At 54.6% G+C, this 18,935-nt stretch overlaps 1 protein-coding gene across 8 annotated transcripts in view; it reads left to right on the top strand.

The window, feature by feature from the left end:
- The first annotated feature begins 404 nt into the window (after window positions 1–404).
- PTPN5 (protein tyrosine phosphatase non-receptor type 5) overlaps window positions 405–18,935 on the top strand; it is a 56,405-nt gene continuing 37,874 nt past the window's right edge. For 2 of the 8 annotated variants that reach the window (XM_044752908.2, XM_070491329.1), the window contains exon 1: window positions 1,371–1,616. Coding sequence is in view for 4 of the 8 variants with exons in the window: in XM_070491327.1 (XP_070347428.1) it covers window positions 486–564; window positions 16,047–16,196 (229 nt within the window). In the remaining 4 variants the exon portion in view is untranslated. Of the gene's footprint in view, window positions 565–1,370; window positions 1,617–16,046; window positions 16,197–18,935 lie in introns of those variants that run through there. The other 6 variants (XM_070491327.1, XM_070491328.1, XM_070491332.1 and 3 more) reach the window with 6 other exon arrangements.

Genomic DNA, 18,935 nt, shown 5'->3' with positions numbered 1-18,935 from the left:
CATTTAAGAGGTAAAGGAGCAAGCCATGTGACTCTCTGGGGGAAGAGTTTCCAGGCAGAGAAAATAGCAGTGCAAAGGTCCTGAGGCCACAAGGTGGCTGCCATGTTGGTGATGTACTCAAAAGGCCAGTGTGACTGGAGCAGTGGGATGGGTCATCCAGTGTGACTGGAGTGTAGGAAGTGGGGCTGGAGAGTTAAAAGGGAGGCAGCTCATGAGAGGCCTTGCAGGCCCACAACAGGAGCTCCAGCTTTTACTTGGATGGGACCGAGAGCCACTGCAGGATTCCCAGTAAAGGAGCAGCATGATCTGACTTACGTTTCAAAAGGATCGCTCGGACTGCTGTGTAGAGAACCTTGGCAGGGGGCCAAGGGCGGAAGCTGGGAGCCCAGGAAAGAGGCTATTGCAGAAATCCGGGCGAAAGAGGACGGTGGCCGGACCCAGGATGGTAGCCCTGTGGTGGTGCGCGGCGGCTTCCTCATGTAAAAATGGAGCTTAGGATCCCGGCCCTGTGTGCACCCAACGCCTCAAAGAGCCCCCATCGGGATGGAATGTCAGGAACCTCCGGTCAGCGGGGGCCAGCCTGGGGAGTGTGGGATTGGGGGGCGCGTGGGCAGCTCTTTTCGCGTCCAGGCCCCTGGGGCCCACGAGAAAGCCCAGACAGGTGCGCGCCCCGCTGCTCGCGTCAGGAAGGCGAGACCTGGCGGAGGGAGGTCTTGCTCCCCAGAAACGGAACAGGGAAAGACGGGGAGGCGGGCGCCTCCCCCAGCCCTGGAGCGGGTCCTGAGCACCGGGCACCGTGTGCGCCCCAGTGTGCTAACCAGTCCGGTGTGCTCGCACAGGTGTGGGCATCGTGCGGGCATCAAGCTGGGAGCGACACCACCCCCCTTCCATTCATCTCCCCCACCCCAGCTCTGACCCCTTTGTCTCGCCCGCCCCTACCCCGCATCTGTCTGCCTGTCCATCCCGCACCGCTATCGGCGCGCGCGGCCCCGCCGGCGTCCCTCTGGCGGTCGCCGTAGCGGCGCAGCCGGGACCCGGGGCTCGCGGGAGGAGAAAATCATGAATGAAATGGATGCGGTGCTGGCGCTCCCCCTCCCTCCGGGTCCAGGCACCGCCGCGCGGGGGCGGCGCCTGCGGGGACTCCGAGCGCAGTTAGGGGAAGGGGTCGCCTGAGACCAGGGTCACGGATCGAGGGTCTGGGGGCCGGACCCCTCCGGCCCGGGCGCTGCCGGGGCTCCCCGCCCGCCGCCCGCCGCCCGCAGCCAGCCCCGCGGGCCCTGCGCAGTTCCCGGGGAGCGGCGCGAGCCGCCCGGGGGCGGGGCGGGGCCGAGGCTGGGGGCGCCCACCGAGCTGGCGCTGCGCCCGCCGCTCCGCAGCCGAGGCGCATTCGGCGGGGCGGCCGGGCCGGGGAGCGCGCACGGAGCGCGGGACGGAGCGCCGGGCGGACGGACCGACGGACGGCCGCCCCCGCACACGCAGACGCACAGAGCTCGGCGCGGGCCCCGTCACACACACACACACACTCGCGCACACACAGACACACGCACCCTCGCGCGCGCACATCCTCCCGCCGGCCCGCCTGCCCGCCCGCCGGCGCCCGGAGCCCGCTCTGGCCGGTAAGTGCGGCGCCTCCGTGGGCGCCTTTGTGTGGGAGCCGGGAGGCGGAGGGCGCGGGGTCCCTCCCGGGCCGGCCCCGCAGCTGAGACCTCCTCCAGCCCACAGGGCCGAGAAGCCGGCGCCCGCCCCCGCCACGCCCCCATGGGGCTCCCGGCGCCCCCGGACTGGGGGAGGGGGCCCCCGTGCCGGGGAGGGGGCCCGGCGCCGGGCCGCGGGGAGGGAGCAGCAGCCACTCCCTACGAAGCTCTGCGCCGTTCCCGGGAGGGATGGGGTAGTGGTCCCGGGTCCGAGCCTCTGCAGCCGCGGCTGCTGCGCGGCTCTTGGCGGCATCGCCTCTCCAGGATCAGAAGCTCCGGAGGGAGGTTGGAGATCGTCGCTAGCCGGCCGGCCTGTAAACGCGGCTCGCAGCCTTCCCCCTGCTTCGCCTCCCCCGACTGTGAGGCTTGAACCAGCCGCTTCCCACCCACCCCCAAAATGAAAGCCCAGCGCGTCCCCCTCCCCCACCATGCCCCTTTTTGCTAGATGAGGCCCAGGCTCCTGCAGAACCTGGAGACTGCCCGGGTCCTTGGCCTGAGGGTCTTACCTTACAAGGATCGTGGGCCTTAGAGGACCAGGTGAACCTCAGGAACTCTTTTAAACCCCTCGTTTTACAGATGGGGAAACTGAGACCCAGTGCGGTGGTTTGACCAAGGTCACCAGAGAGTTAGTGGCAAAACCTGCATTAGAATCTAGGGTCCCTGACTTTCCTCATTTCCCCCCTACACAACTCGATCCTGTTCCCACTGAAGACCCAGAACCCCAAAATTCGTCCGAGTGTACCGGGAGAGTCTTTGTAATTCCAGCTCTGCCCCCACTTGGAGCGGCAGGTGCCATTCATGTGCTGCCATCCTTACTGTAAAAAAAAAAAAAAAAGCGTTGGCCTTTAATTTGCCTCATTCGGCCTCAAAGGAGGGCTCTCTTATGCAAACGCTCTAGGTTTGGGATTTAGTTTGGGAGGATGAAGCAGCCCTGGACCAGAGACGGGCTTCCAGGGTATGAGTTCTGGTTCTCCCAGGAGTCACAGAGCCTGCATCCTCAGTTGGACCAGGTGATGTGGCATTCAAGGAGTTGTCCCCTTACCCCACTTTGACCTGACTGCATGCCTTCCCAGTCACTCTCCCTCCTCCTTAAGGGCCTAGGTCCCTTTCATCATCCCTTCGGGGAGGTCCCCAGGTCCTTCATGTCTGGCCACCTCTTCCTCCTTGATGTCTGTCGATCGCAGCCTCTTGGTGTTGCTGACAAAGCGGCTGGGTTAGCTTCAGTGACAGCCTCACTAGGCTTGGATGGTGGCTCAAGGCAAGACTCCCTCAAGGGCAGCTGGGTGTCCCCAGAGCTGAGCCCTGTGCCTGGTGCAGAGATGGTGCGCCGGGAGGTATGCTGAGGGTGTGCAAGCTGGATATGAGTGGGTGAAGTCGGTGGCCTTTGAGGAGACTCTGTCTGGTGGGGTAGTTGGCAAGGAGGGCAGTGTTCAGTCTCCAGGGGCCTGAGGCGCTTTTCTCAAGAGCCTCCTTCTTGAGTGGGGTGAGCAGCCTGGCCTGGAGCAGAGCCAGGTGACTGGGTGGCAGAACTCCAGGGGCCAGCACTCACATTGTCGTCCACGGAAATGACACTGTGCTCCCGAAGCCCCATTTACATAGACTTCGTAATGCCTGGTGGCCCCTGGGTTTTTGCATGCAGTGGCCCCCACCCTGAGAGGGAAGAGGCCTGGGGGCCAGGTCCGGTCTCCTTCTCGCTGGCCGGACAGTTTCAGTAAACGCTCATGACATCCCTGGGTCTCAGTTTCTCCATCTGAAAAATAAGATTATCAGACTGGAGATTTTCAGGGTGTCTTTTGGGTCTGAAGTGCTGGGGGGGGAGGGGAGCCCTTCTTTATATAACTGCTCTGGGTCTGGCTTTCCTCTTCTGTTACCCTGTGAGGGAACAAGGTGAGATGAGATAATTTATGTAGGGTCCTTAAGCACAGTGCCTGGGGCATAGAAAGGCTCGGGAACCCGTAGCTATTAATATCATTAGGGCTCCAGCATTATGGATGTACCCTCCACTTCTTCCCTTCTCCACATTGCCCAAGGACATGGATTTGGGAGCCTCAGAGTCCCTCTCCCTCAAAACGTCCGTCCCCCACTGACCCAGTCCTGGACTTGGGGCTCAGCCCACGTGAGATAGCCGTGAAACACCTGAGCGTGACTGAATTTAATAGTTTGCATAGTGTCGAAGCTTTTCTTACACTCTGTCACTTATGCTTAAGCCTCCTAACACACCCGTGACGTCAGTAGTGCTGTTATCCCCCTTGTGTAGATGGATAAGTTAAGGCCCAGAGTTGGACTTGTGCAGGGATCGTGCCGTGACAGTCTGAGCCACAGAGCCGTGCGCCAGCTCAGACTGCCCGACCCCAGGTGCTGAACTCTTTCTTCTATTGCCTGTGCTTCCCAAGACCTGTCCTGAAAGAGAGACATAAGCCCCCCGGGAGAGTTGACGAGAAGGAGGGGTTTTATTGTTCTGGAAGACCGGGAATGGCTTCTGGAGAGGCTGGGTAGCATTTGCGCTGGGTCTGAATGGTTGGTACCGTAGAAGAAAGGAGGGGAAATATTGCAGGTAGTGGAGACAGCATGAGCAGAGAGCAGGCAGTGGTGGCTTCGAGGGCATGTGCAGAAACTGGAAAGTGGTTCATTCCTACTGGGCAGAAGGATAAAAGCGGAGCCAGGAGAAGAAGGAAGGCTGGGAGGAGGGTGGAGGCGGTTGCTGGGGTCATTGAGTGCCCAGCTGAGGGATTGGTGTCTGGTTTTTGAGTGGAGGAGAGACACGATCAAACCTGGCCATTAGAAAACTCCCTCTGGCTGCCCTCTGGAGAAGAGACTGGAGGGGGAGGGCCTGCCAGTAGGGCACCCAGGTAGGAGGCAATGACAGTGGTCTAGACGACAGAGAAGGAGGATCTGGACTGGGCAGGGGTGGGCTAGGCTTGTAAGAATTAAAAGAAAAAGGAGTTGATGCAGGAGGCCACGGTGACACCGACACTAGCAGCGGGTTGGACGTGGGTGCTTGAGGGAGGGAGCAATGAGAGGTGATGGCACGTTTTTGAGCCTGAGGGGCTGAAAATGCCATTCACAGAAGGAGCCCAGCAGGAGGGAGAGTGGGGTGCTTGTCAGTGGGGGCCACGGGTCTGACAGGGAGCCAGAGCGACTCCTGCAAAGCTGGCTCACCCAGCACTCCAACTGTCAAGAGCCGGTTTCTTTGTTCATTCATTCATTCTCCAAATACATCAACATCTGCTACGGGCCAGGTTGTTCTAGGCTCTGGGGATACATTGCTGAAAAAGATGAACTTCCTGTCCCAGCTCCACCAAGGGAGACAGAAAATAAAGTGTAAGCAGAGCTAGAACACTTCAAGGGGTGAGCAGTGCTCTGGAGAACAATAAAGCAGGGCGAGGAGTGACTGTGGGGGAAGAGTGGAGGAGAAGATTTACCTTTAACAGAACTGTCTTTAAGGAGGTGATATCTGAACAAAGACCTCAGTGAAGAGAGGAGGAGACCTGGGAAAATAGCATTCTAGGAAGAGGAGAGCACCAGTGCAAAGGCCCTGGGGTAGGAAGAGCTTGGTGTTTTCAGGGAGCAGCAATTGTGGCTGTAAGAGACAAGCAGAGAGGAAGGGTGGTAAGGAAGAAGGGAGGAGAGAGGGGCAGGGCCAGACCACGTAGGTACTTGTAGGTCTGAGGAATAAGAAACCACAGAGTGTTAATGAGACCAGGAGAACCTGAGTCCTGCTGTCCTTGTTGTCTTCGTGCCTCGCAAAGCAAGCCTAGTGCTCAGCCTTGGCTCACTAAATAGTCATCGAATGAATGAGGATTGGAAACAACCCTTTATTTATGCAGCTTCGTATCGTGGACTCACATGAACCACTCAGTAAGATCCTATGGCATAGTAAGGGCATAGTCAGCTGTGACGTGATCAAATGATAAAGCTCGGATGATTTTCATGTCTGTGTCGTTATTCAGGTATGAAAATTTGAGTCAAACCCGCATATTTTACTCAGTATGGCTTGATATTATAAATACTGCTGTTGACTAAGACTAGATAGTAAAACATCCCTGAAAGGAGTGGAAACCAATTAAAATGGTAACGTTTTTGGTCTTCCCTTATCCCCCTTTGGGCGCAAATACACCACCTCTGGCTTCATTTCAGATTTTCCCTTGTGCCCTCAGCCATTTCCCTCGTAGAGATTGTAAAGAAACTCATCTCTCTACAAAGGCCTGTATTTGCAGGACAAGGAATTGTCATCCTCTCCAGCAGATTGACAGAGTCCCTAAACGGCAGAGAGGGCAGTGGGGAGGGAGAAATTATTTATGGAAGTGTGTATGCTTGAGGCGCCTAATTAATTGTTTAAATGGATCTCTAAGTGGGAATGGAAAACCTCCAGAAGATGCTAATCATTTCAAGCTTACACAGGGTATATGTGAACATTTCAAAACATATGGCACCCTTTACCAAAAGTTTAACCAGCTTGCCAGGAAATACGTTCTTACCGGTGTGGGTCAGCGCAGCTGTCTGTGTGCAAGCACCCGTGTTCAGCCCTAAGCTTACTCATGACTCAGCGACCCGGGCCCAGATCCTTCTCTCTCCCAAACTCAGTTCCCCTCTCGGGGAGGAAGGGGTTGGGTTTGTGGGGCCTCGGAAGCACTAAGCTCTGTGGTCTGTGCTATCTCTAGGCCCACATTCTTGACTTCCTGGGGGACAGGGACGGCTCTCACAGTGTTGGGGTGTGGCTCCCCGTGGCACTCAGATGGTGTGGCGGATGGGAGGCAGGCACGCCATCCTGTCACAGAGGAGATGGGATGCTCCTGTCAAGCACATGGAGCCACATGTGAGGCTGGACGTTGTAAGGGGTCAAGATGACATGTGTTCTGAGTCTCCTTAGAATCATAGACTTTTTGGATGCCCTGGTCCAAATTCCCTCTGATTCCTTGTGTCTTGTTGCCTGTGGAAACTGGAAGCTCAGGTCAGCCCAAGAAAACATAAAACTAAAAGCCCTTTTAGTTTTTGAACAGTGTGATCACCAAAAAGCTCTTTCTTACCTTAAACTATGGCATTATGGAAGGTAAGGTTTCCCCCCGTTCCTCAACATCATCTCCATCTTTTCTGCCTCTGGTGAGATGTGGGACGAGCACCTTGGCCACCCGTGTGTGGCAAAGCTCCAAAAGTCTCAGACTCTTAGACTCAAGAAAGCTTTTCCCACTGAACTGCAACACGTGGAATAAAAGGCACCGTTCTTCCCGTGTCCCCTTGAACCAACCTTGACTCGAGCCTCTGTGCCCAGGGTGCGGCATGCTGGCCTGGGAAGGGGTGCCCTCGGGCGGGAGGAAGGGGGTTCACAGTTTGCAGATATGTGAGGGAGCAAGCATCTTGTGAGAGTGTCTGACTTCAGGCTAGTGTAGGGGAGAGCTGTTTAGGCCCGTCTCCTGGTTCCCGTGATAGCAAAATAGAACCCCTAAATTGCCCTTCCTTTGCATGGTAGGGTGGCTGTTGAAGTCCCTGGAGAGACGTACTAAGCTTCAACTTGTCTTTCTCAAGAGAAGAAGGGCTTCCGTCTCTCCCCAGCTCTCTGGAGGCCACTCAGGAGGGATTTGTGGCCCTCGTCGGGGGGGGGGGGGGGCGTGGGGGGGCAGCACATGGGTGTCTGCAGTCACCTCCAAAGATGGCATATTTCATCGTCAGCCTAAGGATGTTGCCCAGCCTCTGAAAAATAAATTACATTGAAACAAGAACACAGCCATTCTGAACAAATGTGAGATTAACCATGATTTTATGTACCGTTCTCTTTCTTCTATAGATCTGTGTTTTTTAATAGTTGAAATCAGTCCACATACAGTTTCATACCTGCGTTTTTCACTTAACAGTTTATCTAAACTTCTGTGTTCACACCTCATCTTCTTCTGGCCTCAATGGCTTTACCATGCTTTGCTTAATCATTTCTTTATTGGTGGACATCGTCGGTGGTGAACATTTTCGAGCACAGCTTTTCCATCTCCGATTCCCAAGGTGTCAGTTTAAGCCTTCCAGAGAGGGTATGACAGGACAAGGGGGGCCAAAGAACGAGCAAGGGAAAGAAACATTCAACAGTGGACAGATGCACATTGACTTCACGGACGCAGATAACATGGCCCCTGGTCCTGGGGTGGAAAGAGAACAGAGGACACCAGAGCTGGAGCCAGGAGAGGATGGAGAGGGAGCTCAAGGCCAGGACACCAAAGTCACAGAGCACTGAGGGTGTGACGTCAGATTTCAGATGGAGTCCCTGCAGCACTTTGTTCATTTGGTTTGGGGTGCTTGTGAAAACTTATAGTGAAATACATAAAATTTACTCTTTTAGCCATACAGTTCAGCGGCATTAGGGTCATTCACATTCCTGTGCAATCATCACTACCGTCTATCCGTAGGACTCTATTCACCTGGCAAAACTGAAACTCTGTACCCGTTAAACAATAATTCCTCATTCCCCCTGTCTCTGGTAACCTCTATTCTGCTTTCTACCTCTGTGCATTTACCTATTCTAGGTACCTGATATATGTGGAACCGTACAGCATTTGTCCTTTTGTGTCTAGCTTATTTCACTTAGCAGAATGCTTTCAAGGTCTGCCTCTGTTGTGGTATATATCAGAATTTTCTTCCTTTTGAGGGCTGAATAATATTCCAGCATATGGATATACCACATTTGCTTATCCATCCATCCATCGATGGACACTTGGGTTGCTTCCACCTTTGGCTATGGCAAATAATGCTGCTGTAAACTTTGATGTACAGGTGTCTGCTTGAGCCCCTGCTTTCAATTATTTTGGGTATATACCCAGAAGTGGAATTGCTGGATCGTGTGGTCCTTTTATGTTTTAACTTTTTGAGGAACCACGGGGTGCTTCATTTTTTTAAAGGATTTGTGTGTAACCAGCATGAAAAAGACCACTGAATGAAGTCTTAGGAGTGGAGGGTCCAGGAAGAAACCCTCACTTGTTTTAACACTAATTTTGTGTAGGCTCTGCATGCCCTTGGAGGTAAAAGAGAGGAGAGAAGAGAGACTACAAATGAATACAAATGAATCCAGCCTCCATTTTTGAGGAATTATTGTGATTTGAAGACACTGTGGGTGGAAAAAGAAAGCTCCCAGGAGAGATCTTAGTGGATGGAATTCATTCATGCGAGTATTTACTGTGCCGGGAAATCAACACAGCCACGAGGATCCTGCCCACAAGGAGCTTCTGTCTCCTGGGGGCACCAGAGCAGTAACGTGGCAACAGTGGTCCATACTGATGTGTGCTATGATAATAATAAGGACTAACTTCTTCCGAGTGTTTACTTTGTTATTTCACCCAATCTTCATTAACAGTTCATTGCAGAAGGTTTTTATTATCCTCAGTTTATAGGTGAGGGAGCAGACTCAGAGAGCTTTAGTAACTTGCTGGGACACACAGCAAGTAGGCGGGGGAGCCAAAATTCACACTTAGGCAATAACTGTTACCTGGTTTTGGGCTGAGGGCTGCGGGAGCACAGAAGAAGCACCTGCCCAGTGTGGAGGTCAGAGAAGGCTTCCTGAAGGAAGGGGCAGGTGAGCATTTGCTGAAGTCGGCTGTGCCCTTCTTTTGCCCCTGATTTCAGAGGCAGCGGCAGCAGCAGCATCCACCTCGCTTTCAGGGACCCAGTCCCCAGGCACCCCACCTCACGGAGACCCCGTTTCAGAGGAAGATGATAACGTTCATCATCCCTGTTGCTTATGGAGGGCAGGGAGGCCAGAGGGGAACGTGTTCTGTTCCCTCTGACATTCGCTGCCTCTGACCACCCTGCTGGTGTCCTTCCAACCCCTTCTGGGATGCCTGCAAGGGACATCCCAGGGCTGCTCCCGGGCCTGGGCAGCTTTGGGCCAGCAGGCTGGAGTTGGCCAAATACAAGGCCCAGGAGAGGCAGTGGAGGTCATAGTCCACCCCTGTGTCACTCACTGCCCGGAGATGCCTGGACCTTGTGGGCTCCTGTCACCACTGCAGCCTCCTCTTCCCAAACCCAGATGTAGCCAGTTCTCTCTGCTCGTTAAGCCCTGAGCTCCCGTGGCCTGCAGGGACCCTCTTGGCCTTGGGAGGGAGAGTTCTTCGTTGGAAAGGCATCCCGGGCCCCATCCCCCAACAGTTTGCTACCTTCAGTCACTGTGACAACCACGAATGCTCACACACGTTTTGAACGTATATTTTATGAACAGGAAGAGGTGCAGACCTCAAGTGTTCCGTTCGGTGAGTTTTGACAATTGAATGAAGTCATGTAACCATCACCAGGACTGGGATGTGGAACCTTTCCAGCACCCTGAAAGTTCTCTTTCTCCTTTCCACTCAGTACCCGCCCTCGGGGTAGCTGTTGTTCTCGTTTCGATCATTGTAGATGAGTTTTGTCTGTTCTCGATCTTATAAATGGAATCATATAGCATGTGGTCTTTTGTGTCGTAAAGTAGCTTTTGAGAGTGATCCACGTTCCCACACCCCCACCCTCCCTGACACACGCAGATTTCCAAATGCCGTCTAGCATGGCGGTGCCAGCCTTCCTCCCAGAGGAACAATGACCCATGAGTTAAAGTCAGTGTGCCTCAGCCCGATGCACGAAGGCCTCTGCCGTGTGATGCGGGTCCCCTCTCCTGCCCACTCTCCGGCCACGTGGAGGTACCCACCTTCCGCTTCCCATCTCCAGGCCTTTGCCCCTGCAGTGTTCTCTGCCTGGAACGCCCTCCCCACTGTCTGCTGAACTCCTGCCTGTCCTTGCGGTGCGGGGACGTCACCTCCCTGTGGCCCCCCAGACTCTGCTGTTTTGCCCTCTGGGCACTCCCGTAAGGCAGCCGCAGCTGACATGCAGCCCGTTTCTCATGCTGCTCACTGGACTGCAAGCTAGTTGAGGGCAGGGACTGAGTCCTAGTCATCTGTGCATCCCCGTAGGCCCAGCACAGAGCCTGATAGTAGAGAAATGGGTATAAGATTATAGCAGGTTTTATCTCAAGATTTGCTTAGAGATAAACTGGGCTTAAAATCACTGTGCAAAATATATTCTAAACCACCCTCTGAAGCGGATAAAAAGAAAGGTGGTCCAAACAGGCAGTGTAGTCCCTGACTAGAGCTGGTACATGTGGAGTGAAACTCACTATATGAGGCAGAGACCCCCAGCCCTTCCCCAGAGGACCTAGCATCGTGGGAAATGGCATTGATGTGTACATAGTAATGCAGCTCAGGGAGCCAAGGGGACAGGGAAGAGATCAGAGTCAATTAGGGAAGGCTGCCTGAAGGAGGTGAGTTCCCCGAGTTTTCAGAGAGGAATCTATTGAGCCAGGGGGTTACATAATCAGAGGGTAATTCACAAGAAGACTTAGAGCATGATCCGTGGCAGCCTGGATCATGGGCCTCATCTGTCCTCTTTTGATGCTGGTCCTCTGCCACATGCAGCTGCCCTTCCCTCCTCTTTCACTCCTTTTCACTCACTTCTTTCTTTTTCTCCCACTTAGTCACTCCCCATCTTCCTTCCAACTCCGAGTGTGTAGGAAAGAGCTGGGTGCGCAGCACCCTGCCTGCCAGCCCTCCACTTCTACACCGGGCTCCCTGTCATGGGGAACAGAGAAGGAGGCCCATCCTGTGCCCCTTCTCAGCCTGGCAGCTCCCAACAGCCACAGTTATGGACAGGAGAGCCAGGGAGTAGCCCTGATGGCATGCAATCTGTTGCCAGCTTCTAAGTCACACATCAAACACTGAGGGGAGAATTCAGCCAGAAGAGAGGTCAGCGTACAGTTGACTCACTGGGGAGGCTTCCTGGAGGAGGCATGAGCCGAGGCAGGCCTTGGAAGGGCAGGAAGCCACAGCTCGGAGAGGAGGAGCAGGGAGCATTGTCCAAGAAGGAGGAACGGGATGAAGGCTGAGGGTCAAGGGTGAGCATGGCTGGGAGGTGGGGCAGTTTGCATGACAGGGGAGGACCCTAGGAAGTCGGGTTTCCAGTTCTTTGATCCACCCTTCCCAACGGGTCTGGGTCTGACTGGGGGACCTGGAAATAGCCCGGGGCTCTCCAGAGGGGAGAGGAGTCAGCTCTGCTGGGGAGGCCCCGCTCCTCCTCAGGCTCCTCTTTCCTGCACTGCTCTCATTAGCTCCGGGAACACCTGACAGCCCGAGGAAATAGGAAACAGATCTTTGTAGCTGATGGCGCTACCTGGTGCAAAAAGTGGGAGCGTCTCCCGTCTGGGTTGGCTTAGAGGGAGCCAGGAAATGAAGCTTGGAGCCAGGTCAGCAGTGATGACGAGGAGGATGTCTGCCTCGGGTTGCCTAGTACTTTCTGTACCTCAGTCACTTCCGCCGTCTACCAAACCCTGGGCAGGCAGCTCTTATTGCTCCCATGTCCCAGAGGAGGAAACTGAGGCTCAGAGAGTTTCAGACAGCGGCTGGGGGCCCCGTAGGGAGAAGGTGGCAGAGTGCAGTGCTTCAGCCAGGTCTCGCTGCCTCCGAATCCATCCTTTTTCCAGAGGACTACGGTTGCCTTAAGGTGTGAGACCTCAGGATGTCAACCTGTCATGTTTTCAGAGAGTCTTCTCAAGACTGGAGACCTCTGTTGACAGCCTGCCCTGGCCCTATGGTTTCCAGCTGTCCGCTGGCACGAGGCAGTGAGGGGAGCAACCATCCTTGGCCCAGGACCAAGCTCCATCCTGTCTTCTCCATTGGCCACCTGAGCAGGACCAGAGTGACCACTCACCTGCTCCCGTGCCAGTCCTTAACCCCTCTGCATGCTGTTAGCTCCTATACAGAGTGTGGCAGGGGTGTCCTCTTCACAAGGATCTCATGAGATAAGGTATCGGAAAGCACGTGGCATGTAGTGGGTCTGCAGCTGATGTTTATTAAATCTGAATTCAGGAGGTCAGACCCTTGTCAACCTTGACTCCTGGTCCCATCTGGCTTTTTTTTCCTTTCCCATTCCATTTGACATCCTGCTCGCACTCTGTTCTCTCTCCTGGCAAAGGAGCCTCAGACCCAGCTTATGTTTCCAAATGCAGCCTTGGCCTTGCCTCTTCCAGTCCCTATTTCTGACTCAGTTCACCTGACTCTTCCACCCAACCCTAAAGTGCCCGGATCTTCCCGGCCTGTGCTGCCACAGCTTGAGCTAGGCCTGAGCACAAAAGGGTTAAATCAGAGGCTGCGGGTTGGGGCCCCGATGGAGCACTAGACCCCACCTTGGGGTAGGGCAGGAGTTGGGCCTCCTCAGCTGCAGTGGGAGCAAACGCAGCTCTGACCCTCGCTTTCCCCTCTGTGAGTGCTGCATGCCCCATGGGAGGTGGTGTTGTAAGCGATGAAGAGTAGAGCAGATGCCAAACGAGAGCATCCTGGATGATCTGGAGCACGGCACGGGCGGCCCTGGCGGTCCAGGCCCAGAGCTACCATCAGGGACGTCTAGGGCTGAAACCAGAGGCAGGTAGAGACCAGAGGCACAAAATCGTTTGTGATCAGGGTGGGCGTGTAACCAGCACAGGCTGGGTCAGAATTCTAGTTCCAGGTGGAGAAGGGAGAGCTGCAAGAGTGGGCAAGGCCTCAATCCTAGAAGGCGGATGGCCAAGATGGAGACTCTGCCTGCCAGGACGTCAGGCTGAAGGCCAGGCGCTGGGGTCAGGCCAGTGTCAGAGCCAGCGAGCCACAGCAAGACTGAGTGTGGTTAAAACTCTTAACAACAGTATTAGTAGCTCCACTAACATAGAGTGCTAGGTGCTGGGCGCTGTGCTCCTCTGAGAGCTTTGTCTTTACTTATCATAGCAAGATGAGGAGTTAGGGACTACTCCTGGTGTGTTTCACACGGGAGAAAACTGAGGCGCAGAGCTTTGAGGTAAAGCTCTGACCTCCTCTGAGACTGGCAGTATGAGCCCTCACATTCATAGCTGGACATCAGCCATGGTGGGGGCATTTACGCCATGGGAATCGGTAAGTGCCACAGATCAGGGCTTTTTGCATTTTTATTTATTTACTTATTATGGCATTTTTTTTTTAAAGATTGGCCCTCAGCTAACATCTGTTGCCAATCTTCTTTTTCTTCTCCTCCTCTTCCTCCCCCATCCCCCTCCCCCTCCTCCTTCCTCCCCTCGTATATAGTTGTATGTTCCAGTTGTAGGTCCTTCTGGTTGTGGCATGTAGGGTGCCACCTCAGCATGGCCTGATGAGCGGTGCCATGTCCCTGCCCAGGAAGGGAACTGGCAAAACCCTGGGCCATGGAAGCCGGTGCACAAACTTAACCACTTGGCTATGGGGCCGGCTCTCATTTTTATTTATTTTTAATTTTTTTTTTGAGACCCAATTTACTAGCACAGCACAAGACTCATCGTGGAGTCTCCGTGGACCTCACCTGTATGGGGGAAAGAAGGGCTGTGTGAACTGAGAAGCAGGCAACGCCCGTCACACAAGATGCTGACAACTGACATTTTTAGGCGCTTACTGGGCCCTCTCCTAAGCATTTTATGTGCATCTTATGTAAAAACTTCCTGTGAGGATCAAAATTCATTTAATCTCCTTGAGAACCCTCTGAAGTGCAGACACTGCTATCCCCCTTCACGGATGAGGAAACGAAGGCACAGAGAAGTCAAGCATCTTCGCATGATCAGACAGCCAGTGGGGGAGCCTTGCTTCATGCTCGGGCAGCCCAGTCCCAAAGCCTGTGCTTGCAATGTTTTCACTGAGCCTTCCTTATACGTGCTCAAACTCTAGCCCACTTTTCACTTATTTTTTTGATCAATGTGGCTTGAATATCTGCCTGGTGCCAGAGAGAATGTTACGCATGGGAGACAGAAAAGTGCATATCAGAGGCTGCACACCCAGGGTTTATATAGAGGCTGGGCCTGTGGTTGAGACAAACGGAGTGTGAAGCCTGGTTCTGCCACTTTCCAACTGTGTGACCTTGAGCAAGTGACTCAGTCTCTCCCAGTCCCGGTCTCCACGTGTGTAGGAGGGAGATGATAGCTGTGTTTAGCTCATGGGGTTACGGTGAGAAAGGGATGATGTAATCCATGTGCGGCACCTGGCGCAGTATCCAGCAGCCAGTCAGCACTCAACAAAAGGAGGCTGCAGTGATTAGGAACCACAGGCTTGTGTACCCGTAGCCCAGTGTGAGGCGGGATCCACACACCAATAGAATTACTGATCGGAGGGCTCCGGACAGAGAGGGAGTACCAGGTCTTCCTAAGGGCGTCAGGGAGGGTTCTGCTGAGGAGGTGACATTGGAACAGGGTCTTGAAAGGGTCTTAAATAGTTTGCCAAGCAGAGAAGGGAAAAGGGAGCTTTCCCAGTGAAGGGAAAGTGCATCCCAAGACGTTATAGGTAGGAGCGAGCACCCAACTGAGTGGAAGTACGAGAGCACCCCACAAGAGGTGTGGCTGCCCTTCACGTTTGTGATCGCCTATTTTCTCCCGGTAAATTAAACTGTGGACCTGGGGGAGCGGGGTGTAGAGAGAGGGAACAGAATGGAGTGTTTTCAGAGTCTTGGAGAACAGAGAGTTAGACCAGATGAGCTTTGAACTCTGAAATCCTGCTCTTCGATTTCTCTTCTTTTGGGCTCCTGTCCGAAACACAGATAGCACTGTCCGAGCAGATCCTCGTCATCCCAGCCGAGCGTGGCCCCAGTCAGTAACTGGCTGGGGCGGGATCCGCCCTCCGCACTTGAAGGTCTGGCAGCCTTCGCCCAGGCTCTGTGGACCAAGGTCTTGTTTCCCTGGTGCTGGGAGCACCCTCTGCTGGTTCCAACACCATCCACGTCATTAAACCTTGACAGCCCCAGAACTGAAGCTTGACCTGAAGGAAAGGCCCTTCAAAGTTACTAAATTCCATTTCTTTGATTTCCACTTGGTGCTAGTGAGATTCAGATTAGAGGAAATGACTGGCCCAAGGTCACCTGGAGGCCTGGGACTAGAGCCCGGGGTGCTGGGTCCTTGGCCAGTGAGTGCATTTGTCACTCCAGTAATGGAAAACAGCTGCCACCATTACACACACTCCCCACACGAGCCAGTCTCCCAAGGAGAGCTCCCTGGGCTGCTTGTTCAGGCGGAGAGATATGGGGTCATGGTCGGGAGCAGGACGTCTGGTTGCTCTGTTCTTGAGCAGGACACACAAAGCTAATGGGCCTGCAGCCATGAGCTCCTTCAGGTCCCTGGGCCAACGACAGACTCACTGGCATCTCCTTCTGGCTCCTTCGCCAACTCGCCCCCGTGTGAACCTGGCACAGTCACTTCACCCCCTGAGCTCTAGTTTCTTCATCTGTAGAATGGGGATGCTGCCCCATAGAACAATGATGAGGATTTTTTTAGAAGAACGTAAACAGTGCAGCTGCTGTGGTCTGCTGTTTTGTTAATGTCCACTCTCTTCCTGTTTTCAGAGCACTGTTTTCACCAAAGCCTGAAGGCCAGAAGAGCAGAGAGCTTAGGAATATGGGCACTGAGGGGCAGATCTGCCATTCCTAGCTGCGTGGCCTGGGGCGGGTCACTTCACTTCTCTGAGTCTCCATTGTCTCCTCTAGAAGATACAGGTAATGGTGGTGTGTTGCTCCCAGGGCTGTGAGGATTCAGGTCTGCCTTACCGCTCCGAAAGAAGGAGAGGAGGAGAACAAGAAGGAAGAACTCACAAATGTGCCTCTTGTTCCATTTCCCCGTCCACACTCCCTGCGCACACGCCCTTCGTCAGCTGGAATTTCCTTCCCTTCCTTGGATGTGCCCTGCTTTCTCTCACCTCCAGGCCACTTCCCGGGCCCTCCTTCTGCCTGGAACTCCCACCTGCTCCTCTCTCTCATTCCACAGCTGCTCACCCCACTCCTCCTTCATGTCTCATTAGAGATTCCTTCCTGGGAACCTTGCCTGACCCCTCTGTCTCTTTAGGGGCCTTGCCGGTGCCCCCACAGCATCCTGCATTTCTCCCATCACGTGGCCCACCTGAGTCACCACTGCCTCCTGCTCCCCTGCGGTCCCCCACTGTGCAGTGAGAGCCTATGGTGCATGGTATTCCCAGGGCGTCACACCGTGACCTGCACATAGTATGTGTTTAGTAAACACTAGATGAACAAATGGATGGTCCAGTCCCTGAGTCAGACTCACAGGAAACACGGAAAATTGTTGCCTGAGCCCCTTCTCAGGCTGGGCCTCTCCAGCCTGCCTCCATCTTCCCTTCCCTTGGGTCTCTGCCATGCCCCTGCCCCCACCCTCATCTCCCACCAACAGAGCAGGATGGAGGAGGAGTCATCATTTATCTGGGCACATCCCAAGCAGAGAACACTCAGACCCTGTGTTTGGGATCCAGAACACTCCAAGTTTGCAGTCTGCTCAGACGTGGGGACAGATGGCTGGACAGTGGACAGCTGGGCAGGGAGGGTAGGCAGCTCGGCAGGATGGAAATAGCAGTGAACTAAGCATTGGGAGTCCTGGGCTCAGAGCCTGTTTGTTCCATGAGTTTGCTGCACGCATCAGTCTGGGTTCTTCAGTTGCCCGCAACAGAAACTGACTGTTGGTAACTTAGGCAGAAAAGCTACTTAGTAGAAGGCCTTTGGGGTATGACACAGAATGACAGGTGACTGACCCCTGGTCTTGGGCCCTCCCCATGGCAAGGGACAAGCAGTGCACCAAGAGAAGAGACCAGTAACTCCCAAAAGGGAGTCGAGATTTTGTTTACTACCTGAAAACAACTGTTTACACACTGTGTGACCTCTCTTGCCTCGGTTTCCCCATCTGGGTGTTTTAAAGTTGGCCTCTGTCCTCCATTCACATCTCCAGTGTGCTTTTTGCTGAGAAAGCTCCCTGCCCTGGCCCCAGATGGCGCCTTTGCCCATCCAGACCCCTAGGGAATGAGCTGTGAGGGAGCCAGGTGAGTGAGCCTACGGCTCCCCCAGTTGGGGAGGGCGAGCCCTCTCCGTGTGCGTGCTCTGGGACACACAACTCATTTGCTGGAGGCAGTCAGCCTGATCATTTGTTTTCCATGGAACCAGCCTGCCCTCTGCCCCGGCGTGCTGAACGTCGGGTGGCAATCTGGATGACATTCTCAGGCCCTGTGCTGAACACCTGGGATGCAGAGGTGGCTGAGGGGGTGCGAGGCTCCAGGTCACTGGACCCGGGTGGGGAGGCAGGTGTATAAACAGCTAACTGCAGCAGCAGAACAAAGCAAGAGGCCGAGAGAAGTGTGAGCCAGGGCTGTGGGGGAGCCCCGAGATGAGAGCGCTGGATTCTTCCTGGGAGTTCAGGGAGTGCTCCTTGGAAGAGGTAGCGTAGAGAACGAGTACGCTTTGGCAGGAGGAGGAAAGGAAATTCCAGGCTGAGGTAACAGCGTGAACAAAGGCCTATGAGTGGGAGTGGACGGGTTTGTTCAGGGCGTGGAGGTATCTGGTGGAACCAGAGCTTCAGGAGGCTGGTGGGAACTAGTGTTGACAGCCAGGGATGTCTTCAGGGTCCTGGGAGCCCAGGAGCGTGAAGCCCAAGGTGGAGGGCGTGTCTGCCTGGGGCTGGGTCTGGGGGTTCCAGGGGCTCAGCCTCACACCCAGGAATCCTGCCTTCAGCATCCCAGCTCCTCGCCCCTCACCCACCTGGGAAGAGGGCACAGGCTCCTCTGCCTCCCTCCCCAGACCTGTCAGCTCCTTCTCCGTACAAGTCCTGGGCAAAGCTGGCATCCACTCCAGGATGCTTCCCAGCCGCACCCACTCATCGCACCCCCAGGCAGAGGTGAGGTGCTCCCAGCCCGTCGCAGACAGGCCTCTGTGAGAACACCTCAGTTACCTGCTCTGTGTCTCCCCAACCCGCCATGAGCTCCTGGAAGATGGGGTGGGCTGGTCCAGGCCGGGTCTCCAGCACCTAGCACCGGTGGAGTAGCTGCGGGGCACACATGACCTCACATGCACGAAAGAAGAAATGACATGATGACATTCAAGCTGCAGGGGGCCTAGAGTCTGACCACCTTGTTTTATAGATGAGGCCTCAGGGGCCCAGGGTGAGAGAGGATTGCCCAAAGTCGTGGGCATGTTGGGAGCAGAGTTTGAAAGAGAAGTTTGGTTCATAACAGTACTGTTCACAATAAATCAAAAGGTGGAAACAACCCAGACGTCCATCACCTGATGAGTGGATGGATAAAATGTGGTATATCCATATAGCCGATTATTCAGCCATAAGAGGAGTGAGGTGCTGGAACGTGCTACAACATGGATGAACCTTGAAAACATGCTAAGTGAAAGCCAGACACAAAAGGCCACATATTGCATGATTCTGTTTGTGTAAAATGGACAGAACAAGCT

Source organism: Equus asinus, chromosome 20 (assembly GCF_041296235.1).
Source record: "Equus asinus isolate D_3611 breed Donkey chromosome 20, EquAss-T2T_v2, whole genome shotgun sequence".
NCBI classification, from domain to species: domain Eukaryota; kingdom Metazoa; phylum Chordata; class Mammalia; order Perissodactyla; family Equidae; genus Equus; species Equus asinus.
This window is presented reverse-complemented; position numbering and strand designations above follow the sequence as displayed.